At 37.9% G+C, this 14444-nt stretch overlaps 1 protein-coding gene across 1 annotated transcript; it reads right to left on the minus strand.

The window, feature by feature from the left end:
• Positions 1-2418: 2418 nt before the first annotated feature.
• Positions 2419-3837, minus strand: LOC139949033 (galanin receptor 2a-like). The gene has a single exon (XM_071947434.1). The coding sequence runs from the start codon at positions 3773-3775 to the stop codon at positions 2735-2737; it is 1041 nt and encodes a 346-aa protein (XP_071803535.1). The 5' UTR covers positions 3776-3837; the 3' UTR covers positions 2419-2734.
• Between the last annotated feature and the right edge of the window lie 10607 nt (positions 3838-14444).

Raw genomic sequence — 14444 nt, forward strand, 5'->3', positions numbered from 1 at the left:
AGACCTCAAATTCTAAATCCGGGGTCTCGAAAATCAAATTCGATGAGAATTACTTCTTTCTCGAAAACTGCGTCACTTCAGAGGGAGCTGTTTCTCACAATGTTTCATACTATCAACCTCTCCCCATTACTCATTACCAAGTAAGGTTTTTTGCTCATAATTATTTTGAGTAATTACCAATAGTGTCCACTGCCATTAAAGGACGACAATTCAATGCAATAAAGTATACTTCAAGATTAACACCGTCTTACGAGACTATAATAATTATTGACGGGTCTTACTTGACAAAACTTGGAGCAAGAGAGGGCGTTCTCAGCTATAGAACATCTCACTTAATATCGAAGCTAACAAGTTGGCATGGTAAACGTAAACATCAATCACCCCTCATGGAATTCTAGTTTAAACTTTTTCTGGGTGACTTTCGTCTTAGTATCAAGTGTTTGGGAGTCAAACGCCTCGACTTAATAAATTGATGCACAGCGAGGTTTCTGAGCTAGTAGCCAAACTCTAAAATGTCAAATTTGAATGATTAATAGATAAATGATTGCCCCTAGTTGTTGAGATTTAAGCTTTAGATTGAATTTAGAAATCTGAACATAGATTCCTACGTTGGTGAGTGAGTTATGTGGGTTTTAAAACGTTCAAGTGAAAATGAGAGTTGATCGAATGACTCTATTTATTAATAGGTCAGATAGAATAACTTATAGCTAGGAAACAGTCGTCGTCTAATGTATCTAGGGCGATTTTGTCGAGTAGGTTGGTTAGAAACTTGTTCAGCAGAAATAGTTAACCAAATTTGGACTGAACGTTTTGATACTAATTAAAGATTATCAGGCGAACGAGTTTCACATTAACAGCCAATAATGAAAAGGGACCAACCTTTTAACTGACCCTTGACCTTTGTGACGTACACATCGGTCTTAAAGGAACGTTATAGAATTGGTTTGTGTTAAACAAAACAGTTGCTGGCAGTGTAAGTATTTTATGTAATTCACCATATACATAAACGGACCAACCTGTAGACGTTTGAGATCGACCGGCCATCTGCTATCATCATTAAACCATGTATAAGTTTTATGTAAATCTGTGATTTTAGACGATTTTTTTATTCTAACCAACTCTGTAATGTTCCTTTAACAACAGCCGTAAGAATTAACAACCCAAAGTGTTAAATATTTTCTAGATTTTATCGGTTCTCTCATTTGTCAACCCTGCATAGGGCAAGATTGATAGAAAGGGTCCATTGCTGCTTAATCAAATTAGACTCCTATCGTTTTGGTCTATGTCACATTTGATCCATGCGTAGGGAAATGGGGAACAGTGATATACGCGTACATGTCTTTAATGGATTTCTACACACGGAGATGTGATGGATATAATGGAGTATGTACACTACCCTATTTACACATTCCAAGCAATTTAGCTGGGGTCCCTTGCTTAATTTGAACATGGTTGTGATTTTTTTTAACAGATTGCACTTTGTGTGAAAGGACAAGTATAGCGTTTGGATTGTCCAATGACCCTAGTGAAATCTTTTCAAAATGTGCAATGCGTTTGGGACAGTTTTAACATTGTAATCCTTTTACACGATGAGCAATTTCAACTCCATGCTGAAGGGACCCTTGCTAAATTGATGTATGGTGTAAAAGGGCTACACATTATAGCACGGTCTTAATGACTTACAGCAAATTTAGCCCGTGTCTGAATCCAGCGGCTCGGGGGCTCCGTCAATGGCCTTTTCGAAACGCTGGATTGGGCTTATCGTATCAACCGTAATTGCTAAGCAAAGTGTGTTGTTACAATGCAAATCACTACAACGTCTGGCCTTTTCGAAACGCTGGATTGGGCTTATCGTATCAATCTTAATTGCTAAGCAAAGTGTGTTGTTACAATGCAAATCACTACAACGTCTGGCCTTTTCGAAACGCCGGATTGGGCTTATCGTATCAATCTTAATTGCTAAGCAAAGTGTGTTGTTACAATGCAAATCACTACAAAGTCTGGCAACTCATCTTAACAGCTCTTTGTGAAATCGAGCCAAGGCTCCATACGGCTTGCTGTTCTAACCTTGAGTCGTTGTGTCGGATAAACAGTTTGTACATCTGTGTCTCTCTAATTAATTTCTTCGAAACAAGTTCATGTAAACCTGTCATCTATACAACCGATCAGGCCTAAAGGTATATTTTGTTAAGGCGAGTGTGTGTCAAACATTGACTTTGATGTCCAATAACAGCCAGGCATAAAGAAGTTTAAGGTTTATATCTTATTAAAGTTCGATTATATTAACTAATTTCTTATAAAAATTCAGTTCTGCGTTTTATCAACAAAATAAACAGTCTACCTCTATTATTAATATTGACACGGGAAAGATTACGTATGTAGTTGGTACACGGGATATTAAAATATTGTTACCTACTGCCAATAATAACTGCTAAGAAGTTTAAACTATCGTGTATTGGTAAGGACTAATATCTCGGATCTAGGATTGGCTAAGAGCATTTGAAAGATAGTTTGAAATCAATGCTAAATGAAAATCCTACATAATGCGAACGAAGTTAATTTTAAGACAGACTCTGTTTCTCTCTGCTCAACATCTGATTCCCACCAACTGATGACGGAATTGTCATTGTATACGACCATCAACCAGTCCAAGTTTAGTTGTGAACCCATCACCTGTCATGACGTCTCGTCTCCCTTTCATGGGTAGATCAGAGCCAATTTACGGGTAACGGAATCATCGTTGCACGGTAGAAACAGCTTTCGTTCGGGCTGTCCGTAACATTGCGTTCGGTGTATTGAATTCTTCATCTGCTGCGACCGACTCAGCGTTACTCCCGACTCGATTACCTCTTCCTCGGAACATATTCATAAAACCATGCCTGAAATGTTTATTTTTGAACGCGTAGATGATGGGGTTCAAACACGAATTGGCAAAGGCGAGGAGAACAAACAACCTATACAAAATCCCGTCAAGGTAGGTCTCAGGAACTACACCGAAATGATAGATAAAGAAAGCGAATTGATCAGGTGCCCAGCAAATGATGAAAGTGATCACAACTATGAACAGGAGTTCAATGACTTTCTTGCGTGCTTCGAGGAGTGAGTACGCCGGGCTAAAGCGCGATTGGTCCCGTGCAAGAAGAGCCCTCGCTTGGGTCTTAAGAGTCCGTACCGTAATAATGTTAGCAGTAAGCATCACTATCATTGGCGCGAAAAACTCCAAAATGAAAACTGATGTAGCAATAAAATACCGAAAACCAACACTTGGCCATACATTCTGGCACATTCCATCTTTAAGATCAACAACATACAGTTGGAATGTGTTTATAATAAAAGCACTTAACCACGTACAACCAATGATGATTTTAGGTCTCCTCTTGGAAAAAATCACCCGGTATCTCACTGGATGCACCACGGCACAGTACCGCTCCAAAGACACCAAAGTCAGTGTTAAAAGTGACGCCACGATAGAAGTCCACATGAATACGGAACTGAAAATCAGTTTACAGTACATTCGTCCATGCCAAGACTGTGGAATGTTATAATACCTTGGGAGGGGTATTATAAACAACGATGTAATCAAATCGGCAACTGCAAGATTCACAATGAAAGCATTGGTGGTGTTCCTCATACGTTGGCGGTAAACGTAAACGACTATCACCAATAAGTTACCTAAGACGCCTGTAATGGCTGCTAAAAACTGCAGAACAATAATAGCATCCCAATGGTAGTTAGCAGCCCATTCTGTTATCGTTTCTGAGGTGTTAGTCTCCATCTCCAGCCGTTTAGATCAAGTTACCTCCAGAAAGGTTGGTTCGAATCCTACCAGTAGATGGTTTTCAGTTATCCAACTAGTTAAGATCTTGCAATCTAGGGGTTACAGGTTCGAATCCTCAGATACTTGTTGTTCATGGGCAATTATTGGCTATTATCGTTTTCAGTTTTCCAATTAATTAATCTTTTGCGATCCGTACACAAAGGTCTGGAGTTCGAATCATGGTTTCCAGTTGACCAACTAATCACTTGTGTCGTTTAGATCTTGCAATCTATGGGTTACAGGTTCGAATCCACAGAGATACAGTTTATGTTTAATTATTGGATGTTAAAGCTTTGAGTTGACAAATTACTCAATCTCTTGCATCCCCGAAACACAAAGGTCTGGAGTTCGAATCCTACCAGTAGATGATTTTCAGTTATCTCACTGGTCACAACGTTGTCTCGTTTAGAAATCTTCCAACATATGGTTTACAGGTTCGAATCCCAATATACAGCTTGTGTAGTTATTGGCTGTTCACGCTTTCAGTTTTCCAATTATTCAATCTCTTGCGATCCGTACACAAAGGTCTGGAGTTCGAATCCTACCAGTAGATGGTTTCCAGTTGTCCACTAATCACTTGTGTCGTTTAGATCTTGCAATCGAGTGGTAACAGGCTCGAAAACCCAGTTATTTTGTTCACTTTGAGTTGACCAATCACCCAATCTCTTATATCATGTTTCAATTTAAGCAAAACAGTCATTCGAGTATTGATTTCAAAATGATGTCCAAATTGTGTTGAGATTTCACATCGATGTGAGTGTAGGCCCTAGTTAGTTTTCCATCCTCCAGTTGAAGTAAAGAAATTTCTTGTCGAGAGGAGAATACCTCTTACGAGAAAGCAGTTTGCGATCTTGTGTAGACAATACCTCTGCTGTATAAACGAAGGGTTGTTTTAACAAGCACGAGAAGGGTTGTTTTAACAAGTACGGCGTCATGAAGTCAGCCCAGCGCACGGAGTGGAAAATCCTCCCCGTAAAAACCACTCAGGTCCGGGCGGAGTACCGTGACGTTCTGACAATCAGACTCGATGTTTACTCTTAATAAACACTCTCAGATTTGTATTCTTCGATGAGATCTAAGGCACAAGTTACTTCAGTGGGAATTGACGTTGTGGTTTGCACACTACATGGCTTCGTTGGAGCATAGATCAAGGAATTGGAGATGTTTGTGAAAACCAAAACACGTGTTTGAAGTGAACCAATCAGCGACTAAGTAGCACAACACGTGATGTAATTCAGCCACTCAGATGAAGTTGTGTTGATGATGTAAGTATTAAAAAAACTCCATTATGAGCGCTGACTGCATTTCTCGCGCTTTTCCATTAAAACGAGTATACACCCGACAGTAGGTAAATATTCAAACCACTTGAGTAAATATGTTCTCCGTGACACTTCGTCAACGACCGTCATCAAACGTCCATGCGGTCCAGTTGAAAATGGAGTAAAGTTGACTTTGAAAAATTGACACGAGAAGCAAATCCGAAATCGTATATTCCGGCAATTTGTGCAGAGGAAACCAACAACTTAAAAGGATGTTAGTCGAAGATGAAGTCAAGAATATTCAGCAATCAGAGGTTGTTTTTCGGCACGATTTGGAGTTGGTAAGATTTGCTTTAACGCAAGAATCAACTCAAGTTTATCCAGAGACAAGTTGTGGTGGTTGATGGGTGATAAAGAGCTGTGTAGTTTACCGTCTATAGACTACGTTGGTTCAAAACTCTACTGCAAAGACTTGATCGCTTGAACGTCGTGTTCGCTGCTTCTTGCTGGGTGACGTTTTGTTAGCACCGGGTTTCGAGGCTGTCTCAGAAACGAAATGAAGCAGTAAATGCTAAAAAGGGTGGCGTCTTAGAGACGTGCATGCAGAGAAGGGGGTATAGCATGATAGTGGTTAATAATGCTCCCACATCTTGTAAGTGTGAGTTCTGCGACGGTGAGTGGTTGATCAATCCGTGACGTTGCAATTATGGTATGTGCTGATTGGCTAATTCTGCTCGTGATGTCACCATTAATGCTGTTGGTTAGTTGAGACATCACGTGGTGAGGTCATGGGTGGTTTCTTATTGGTTGGTTCTAAAGACCATGATGATGTCATTAAAGGCAGTGGACACTATTGGTAATTACTCAAAATAATTATTAGCATAAAACCTTTCTTGGTGACAAGTAATGGGGAGAGGTTGATGGTACAAAACATTGTGAGAAACGGCTCCCTCTGAAGTGCCATAGTTTTCGAGAAAGAAGTAGTTTTCCACGAATTTGATTTAAAGACCTCAAGTTTAGAACTTGAGGTCTCGAAATCAACCATCTAAACGCACACAACTTCGTGTGACAAGGGTGTTTTTTCTTTTATTATTATCTTGCAAGTTCGATGACCGATTGAGCTCAAATTTTCACAAGTTTGTTATTTTATGCATAATGTTGAGATACACCAACTGTGAAGGCTAGTCTTTGACAATTACCAATAGTGTCCACTGCCTTTAAAGAGAAAGCTATACCAGGTATGTTTTAATCATTTAATATTAGTGATACCTTGGAGAAATTGCTCTTTGGTGATACCAAGCTATTTGCTATTACATTTTGATATCAATATCACACAATTTCAAGTACATAATGGGAGCGAGTCTATGCAAATATCCTGGCATCAGGTACTCGAGTTTTGAACACTAGAAAAGTTACTAATTAACCAAAACCAAACTGGAGCTAGTCTTTCTTAAGAAATCCTACTTTTCTAATCAAATCCTACCATCCTCACAGCTCTTTAAAGCGATTGGATACTTTCTAAACAGAACAAAACTTTAAAGTTCAAAGATTTACAAATAACTTACAGGGTTTACAGAAGGTAGGTGAAAGACTTCCCTTGAAACATTATTCCATACTCCGATGACCGATTGAGTCTAAATTTTCATAGGTTATCTATTTTATATATAAGTTGTGATACACAAAGTGTGGGCCTTGGACAATACTGTTTACCGATGTTGTGCAAAAAGGCACTGGACACTAACGGATATTACTCAAAATAATTGTTAGACAACAGCAACATTTTTAGATAAAAAATAATAATAAAAGTGAATGAAGCCTGTAATTATGCATCTGAAAGCACTCACAATAATACCTTCTTTGCTTTAATTGTCTTGCAAATTCGATGACCAATTGAGCCCAAATTTTCACAGGTTATTTTGTGCTTATGTTAAAATACACCAAGTGAGAATACTGGGGCCAATTTCATAGAGCTGCTTAAGCAAAAAGAAAACGCTTAAGCATAAAAATAGCTCGCTTATTTTACACACGTTACTGGCCAAAATGTCATGCCATATACATTGCTTGTGACTGGTATTTAGCTGTTGTTTACTTAGAATAACAATTGAGTGAATTCTTGGCCGGTAATCTGATTTTACTAAGCAATGATTTGTTTTTGCTTAAGCAAAATTTTGTGTTTAAGCAGCTCTATGAAATTGGGCACAGGTCTTTGACGATTACCAAAGGTGTCTAGTGCCTTTAACCAGTTAAATGAATGCAAAGAGTGACTGGAAAACGAAGACTTGACGCCATTGAGTGCGGTTATCATCACCAAGATGACGCCTGCTAGCTCGTGGGGCCCGTCGCTCTCTACTCCCCCATCACCCTTCACCCACAGACACGCTCATTATCATCCACTCTTGAACCTTGAGCTCAACTCAACTCAACTCATCGTATCCTCTTGGTCATAGCATGACAAAATGATGAGATCAAAATCGACGGCAGTTGGTCAAGCAATCAAGATAAAGTGGTTTACAGTGGACTGGGGAAGCATTTTATTCATACTGTTGGCCGGTCGTGTATAAAAGAGTATGGCTCTATTTTTAGACCCACTTTTGAAAAATTCTGCAACAACATTGACATCTGGCGTTTTCAGTTTTCTCTGACGCAATGGTTGAGAATAATGTTTGATTTAACGAGCAGTTTGATCCAGTTTGATCATCTCTATGGGTCATGTTGTGGTCTCAGTCGTGGTAAGAGTACACTTAAAACATTCCGGTTTAGAATTGATACGCATTTTGGCTCCGTGACCTAACACCTTTCTGTGTCAATGTGACCCGGAATCTGTTTCACATTGACCAAGAAAAAGTGCCAAACTGACTTGACATCCTTTGTTCACACTGTGGATTTACAGATCACACTGACATAAGGTGTGCCCACACTGTGTTCACACTGTGGGCCAGGAGGGGAATACCAGTGTGTTCACACTGTGGATTGCCAGACAATCACACTTTCGTAAGGTGTGCCCACACTGTGTTAACACTGTGTACCACTGTGGGCCAGGAGCTAAGTATCTGAACATATTACAGTGTGTTCATACAGTGGATTGACAGACAATCACACTGACATAAGGTGTGTCCACACTGTGTTCACACTGTGGGCCAGGAGCTAAATATCTGAGCATATCACAGTGTGTTCACACTGTGGATTGACAGACATTCACACTGTAATAAGGTGTCCACACTGTGTTCACACCTTGGGCCAGGAGGAGAGTATACAAATGTCTGTGATTTTAATAAGTAGATAAGCGAAGATCTAAGTTGAATAGTTCAACATTAAACAGTCAGCCGCATGGTATTATGTGAAAGAAACTCTATTAAATGGGATCATGTGAGAATAAGTTTCCTCTATTCCGTCAACACCATTGAAGGAAAAAAAATTACATTGTTAAGAACAGCAGATCAAATACTATGTTCAGCTCTAAATAATTAATGACAACAATTTTGATTACATCTGAGTGAGAGATGCACACATTTAAGATAACACAGGATGCTGTGATCTCCTTGAGCAAACATTTAAGACAATTACTGGCTTCGGGAAAGATCCTCAACCTTTCCAGCTCGAGGCGGTCTTTCTTTCTACTTTTCATCCTCTAATCTGATTAAAGTGGTACAGAGTGCAACAAGCACTTCAATCGCTCTCGGTAAATATTAGTTTTTGATTTTTTTTTCTTGCACTAAAGTGTCTAGCGCCTCCTTAAATGACAAATGAAACATTTCTCGGTGCATGGAGCAATAAACTAGCTCCATGCTCTGTGGCAGAAAGTTCGAGGAAACCCTGGCATTGCTTGTTGAGACCTAAAACGTGTTTTCCTTTGCCCCGGGCCCAATTTTATATAGCTGCTTAAGCAACAAATAATGCTTAACAATTTTCTGCTTAGCAGAAAGGAGCAGGATATGAGTCACAATTTGTACATTTGACATTGTATTTTGGCTGGAAACCTTATTCTGATAAGCATAAATTTGATGTGCTTAGCTACATTGTTTGAGCTAAGCAGCTCTATGAAATTGGTTAAGCAGAAAATAATGCTTAACAAATAACAATTTTCTGCTGAGCAGAACTAAGCAGGATACCAGTCACAAATTGTTTAATATGATACGGTATTTTGGTGAGTAACCTAATTCTGATAAGCATAATTCTGTTGTGCTTAGCTACTTTTTGTGTTTCGGCAGCTCCAGGAAAATTGGGCACTGTGTGATAACAAATATATAGGACTTTCTATTATGTTTTACTACCCAAAAAAATTATGCCATTTTAAAATCTGGTTTAAATGCTGGTATTTCAATGAAGCGTTTGGGTTTTCGATGGTTTCATTTTAACCAGTGGGTTTTTGTGCAGGCGTTCGTGTTACAACAAAACGTGACTTGAATTGTGCTATTTATAAATCATTTGAAGGCAATAAATATTCAGTGATAACTTATTAACCATCTATTTAGGTAATTGATATATATATGCAGCACGAATCCTTAGCAATTAGAAGATAGCTTGGAAAGCTGACAGTGCGACGCACTCACAACACCTCAACATTTTGTCCTTTCTTTGCCGCCATTTTGACAACTACAAGAGTTCAACACACGATCTTGATCCTTCTTTTTGAGAGTAAAAACTATCAAAACTGGCTCTGTTAATATTAAAGTAGTTTTAATTAAAACAAACAGATGTCGGATGGTGTGTATATAAACACAACTTGATTCAAATTTCACAAATTTTGTCCTTTCTTTGACGCCATTTTGACAACTACAAAAGATCAACACACGATCTTGATGCTCCTTTTGTAGATTAAAATTTGTATCAAAAATGGCTCTGTTAATATTAAAGTAGTTTTAATTAAAACAAATAGATGTAAGATGGTGTGTGTATATAAACACAACTTGATTCAAATTTCACAAATTTTGTCCTTTCTTTGACGCCATTTTGACAACTACAAAAGATCAACACACGATCTTGATGCTCCTTTTGTAGATTAAAATTTGTATCAAAAATGGCTCTGTTAGTATTAAAGTAGTTCTTCTTAAAACAAATAGATGTCGGATGGTGTGTATATAAACACAACTTGATTCAAATTTCACAAATTGTGTCCTTTCTTTGACGCCATTTTGACAACTACAAAAGATCAACACACGATCTTGATGCTCCTTATGTAAATTAAAATTTGTATCAAAAATGGCTCTGTTAGTATTAAAGTAGTTCTTCTTAAAACAAATAGATGTCGGATGGTGTGTATATAAACACAACTTGATTCAAATTTCACAAATTGTGTCCTTTCTTTGACGCCATTTTGACAACTACAAAAGATCAACACACGATCTTGATTTTCTTTTTAGAGGAGATTGAAAAATATAAGAACCATGTGCTCTGTTAATATTCAAGAAGTTTTAATTAAAATAAATAGATGTAGGATGGTGTGTATATAAACACAACTTGGTTCTCCTAAACATCTTGTCAATTTAGTGTCAACTAACTGACAAACTCAAGTGAGATGGCGTGGGTTGGTAATCGTTTTTTTAGATGATTTTGTTGCTCGTTGAAGACAGATGTGGATCAAATAAAGGACAGAGTAATTGTTTTGAGAGTTCCAGAGGGCATCTTCAAGGAGTGGGACTCTGGCAACCTGAGAAGCTGATGATATCAAAATTCAAGTCTCTTCTCAAAACTTATCTTATGTCACAGGTTTTCAATGACTAATTTTGTTGTGTCTGTTTTTCTTTGTGTTGTGTTTTGTTTTTGTTTTGTTTTTGGTTTTACTGCGCCTTGAACACCCAGCAGGGTGGATATGTGCGCATTACAAGTCTTATTATTATTATTATTTTATTATTATATCGATACATTGATGAGTCTCTGTCAGATTCTGTTTCGATTATTAATCGATTGAAAGTCACTCGTCGTGGGATGTGTTATCTTAGAATTTTTGTATAACAATTCCAAGGTGTCTCAAATGCCCCTTTAAATATTATTGTGTTGCTTCTCTCATTAACCTGAGCTAGATTTATCAAGGTTTATCTTAAATATAACAATTTGAAGGTGTTATTTTTGCCACAATAATGTTTAAATCATCACATTTTGCTTAGCAATTAAGATTGATTAGAAGTTAAGATCAATCTTAAAGGCAGTGGACAGTGTTGGCAACTGTCTAAGACCAATCTTCTCTCTTCGTATATCTCATACATAAAATAACAAACTTTATGCAAATTTAAACTCAATCGGTCGTCGAAGTTGCAATATAGTAATGAAGAAAAACAAAATACCCTTGTCACCCGAAGTTGTGTGCTTTCAGATGCTTCCTTTTGAGACCTCAAATTCTAAATCTGAGGTCTCAAAATCAAAATCGTGGAAAATTTACTTCTTTCTCGAAAACTACTCCACTTCAGAGGGAGCCGTTTCTCACAATGTTTTATACCATCAACCTCTCCCCATTACTCGTCACCAAGAAAGGTTTTATGCCAATAATTACTTTGAGTAACTGCCTCCAGTTATAGTAAAATACCAGAACTGGTTAATACGTTATTACATGCTAAAGCTAAGACTAAAAATGATTTTCGTGATGATTGTTTTACTCATTTCTCAAAAACTACAACACCTCAGCAAGTAATAGGCTATTGTAAGTGAAGTTTTCTACTATCATTATCTTCAAAATGATAAAGTTTAAAGGGAAGGTACACGTTTGGTAATTGTCAAAGACCAGTGTTCTCACTTGGTGTATCCCATCATAACCATAAAATAACAAGCCTGTGAAAATTTGGGCTCAATTGGTCATCGAAAGATGAAAGAAAAAACACCCTTGCTGCATTTTGTGTGCTTTCAGATAGTAATAAAAGACTTCTAGCTAGAACTCTTTTATTATTTTAGTGAAAAATTACCTCTTTCTCAAAAACTACATTACTTCAGAGGGAGTCGTTTTCCACAATGTTTTATACTATCAACAGCTCTCCAATGCCCGTTACCAAGTCAGTTTTTCAAGTTAATATTTGTTGTACATCTGTGGAAATTGTGTTTTGTGTCTGACAACTAGTACCCAGCCTCTTTAATGGCTGACAAGCGTGTCTACTCATGTACAGCTGACTTATATTGACTGATTGACAGTTTAAGTGTACGCAATGATATCAAATCTTAGCAACTCAAAACTGTTTACTCACTCTGCACGTTGTCTTGCTTCGTGTAATGGAGCAACATTCTCCTATGCAGGAACACATAATTGCCCCAGTTGAAATAGACACCGGTCACATTCATGTGATGTATACTGCTCCGTTGTCATGGTAACTGTAATGGATTTGGGTGGGTGAATGGATTAATGTTTTGTGAATTAATGAAAGTTGCCCCATGATTACCTTAATGCGTATAAAGATACGTATAAAAAGGGCCTGTATGTTTTAACGCCACACGAACTGTGGACCTGTGAACCAAAAGAAGCACACATAATGTGGAGACTTGAAACACATTGTTGACTTACACACCCAAACTGTGTTATTAACAGTGTTAAAGAATATGATTTTCCTTGTTAATGTCCACACAGTGACTGCTATAGACCTTATCGTGGGGCCGCCATTTTGAATTTCTCCCATTGATATCAATGTTACTAAACCGAGGCTGGAAGAACAAAATAGTCTGGTTCCTACTGTCAAAATGATTACTAGCAGTCATTATTGTTATTTGATACGAGGGACATGACAAAGATGTATGCAGCAGTATAAAGGTCTATATAGCTACATAGCTGTGTGTCTTGTGTGCTTTTAAGGCTAATTCATCAACCCAGTTCGCTGTCCATATAGATCTATTGATCAGAGACACTAAAGGAGTTAAATGGAAGACTTTTGATAAGAAACTTAACCAATTACAGTTCATCAATACTGGCTATTTATTGAAAAAACACTTACCATTGCACAGACTCATCTCATGCCTATGTTTTAGCATGGAGGTATGGTTATAGCTAGACCCAGTAACTGGGGCGATGTAATCCTTTTTCATTATCGGTCATAGTTTACTTGTGCCCCAGCTGAAGCCATTCAATGTTCAAGACAGCATCATAATGACCGATAATGACAAAAAGTTGGGGGGGAAAATGAGTACAGCGCCCCAGTTACTGGGTCTAGACTGTAGCTTTTTCACTGTAGACTCGTTACTCGTTACTCGTTAATATTTGCTGTAAAAGACTTGTTGCATGCAGTCTTTACATTGGGCCACAAGTTTTTTGTGAGAACCACTGTAGCTTTCACAAATAAATACTTATACCAGGGCCATGAGCTCAGCAAGCCAGCCTGAGCTCCATCGGGCTGATGGAGCTACTAAGCACCAAAATTTGCTTAGCATGAAATGTTTGCCTTGATACAAACAGGATTACCAACCCAATTCCCTTGTAATTTTCAGGATAAGCAAACAACAGCTGAATAATAGAAACAAGCAATACGCAACAAATGGGCATTTGGTTGACACAATTCTGTTTTTATCAGTGGCGAAATTTCATGCTAAGCACATTTTCGTGCTTAGCAGCTCTATGAAATTGGGCCCTGGGAAGTTGGACTACAGGGATACAAAGAAATTGAAGTTTTGTTTTCATTATTCCTGTTTGTTTACAGAAGCTATCTCTCAGCCAAACTTCAAGATGAAGTAATTAATTCTTGACATCAGCTTCCTTGATACTGATTAGGTTTTCTGACTCTCATGCCCAAAACATTAATTTTTCAATCTGATAACACATGGAACACAGCGACAACCAGCCAGGTACCCCACCTCATTACAATACACTATGCAGTGTTACACAATCTACCATTCACCAGACTATAGGGGGACTATAGGTAGAAATTTGTTTTTGACACAAGTAAACATTGCGGCTAGAATCAAAATGGCGACTGAATGTTTATTAACAAGTTTTATAAATGAAACACTTAGACTGAAATGGATTTACTCTGCCGGCATCTTTTCAAGTTTTAATAAGTTTTGCCCCTGAATCTTACCGTTGTCTTTTTGATGTTTGCTGAGAGTCAGAAAGAATGATTGATGGTGATGATTTAGCGGCATTTCACCAGGGAGCTGGACAGCGGTTCGGTCGGTTCTCTGTTTACTACACATGGGACCAAAAGATAAACAGCCCCCTCTGGAGTTTCAACCACGTGCGCATGGACCGTGCAAGTCCCTCGAGTGTTGAGCAAAAGAAAACATGTCAAACGAAGACTCTATTGTTTTATTGATATCAAAATCTTCTTTTGAAAGATACACAATTCTTGAAGCTAAATAAATCCATAGCAATTTATGTTATTAATACACTTACTTTTTTTTTATATCTAGAACAATATTGTACATTGCAATGTAAACATTTAAAAAATGACTTTTGCAAATTA

The sequence above is a fragment of the Asterias amurensis genome, chromosome 16 (assembly GCF_032118995.1).
Source record: "Asterias amurensis chromosome 16, ASM3211899v1".
Taxonomy (NCBI): domain Eukaryota; kingdom Metazoa; phylum Echinodermata; class Asteroidea; order Forcipulatida; family Asteriidae; genus Asterias; species Asterias amurensis.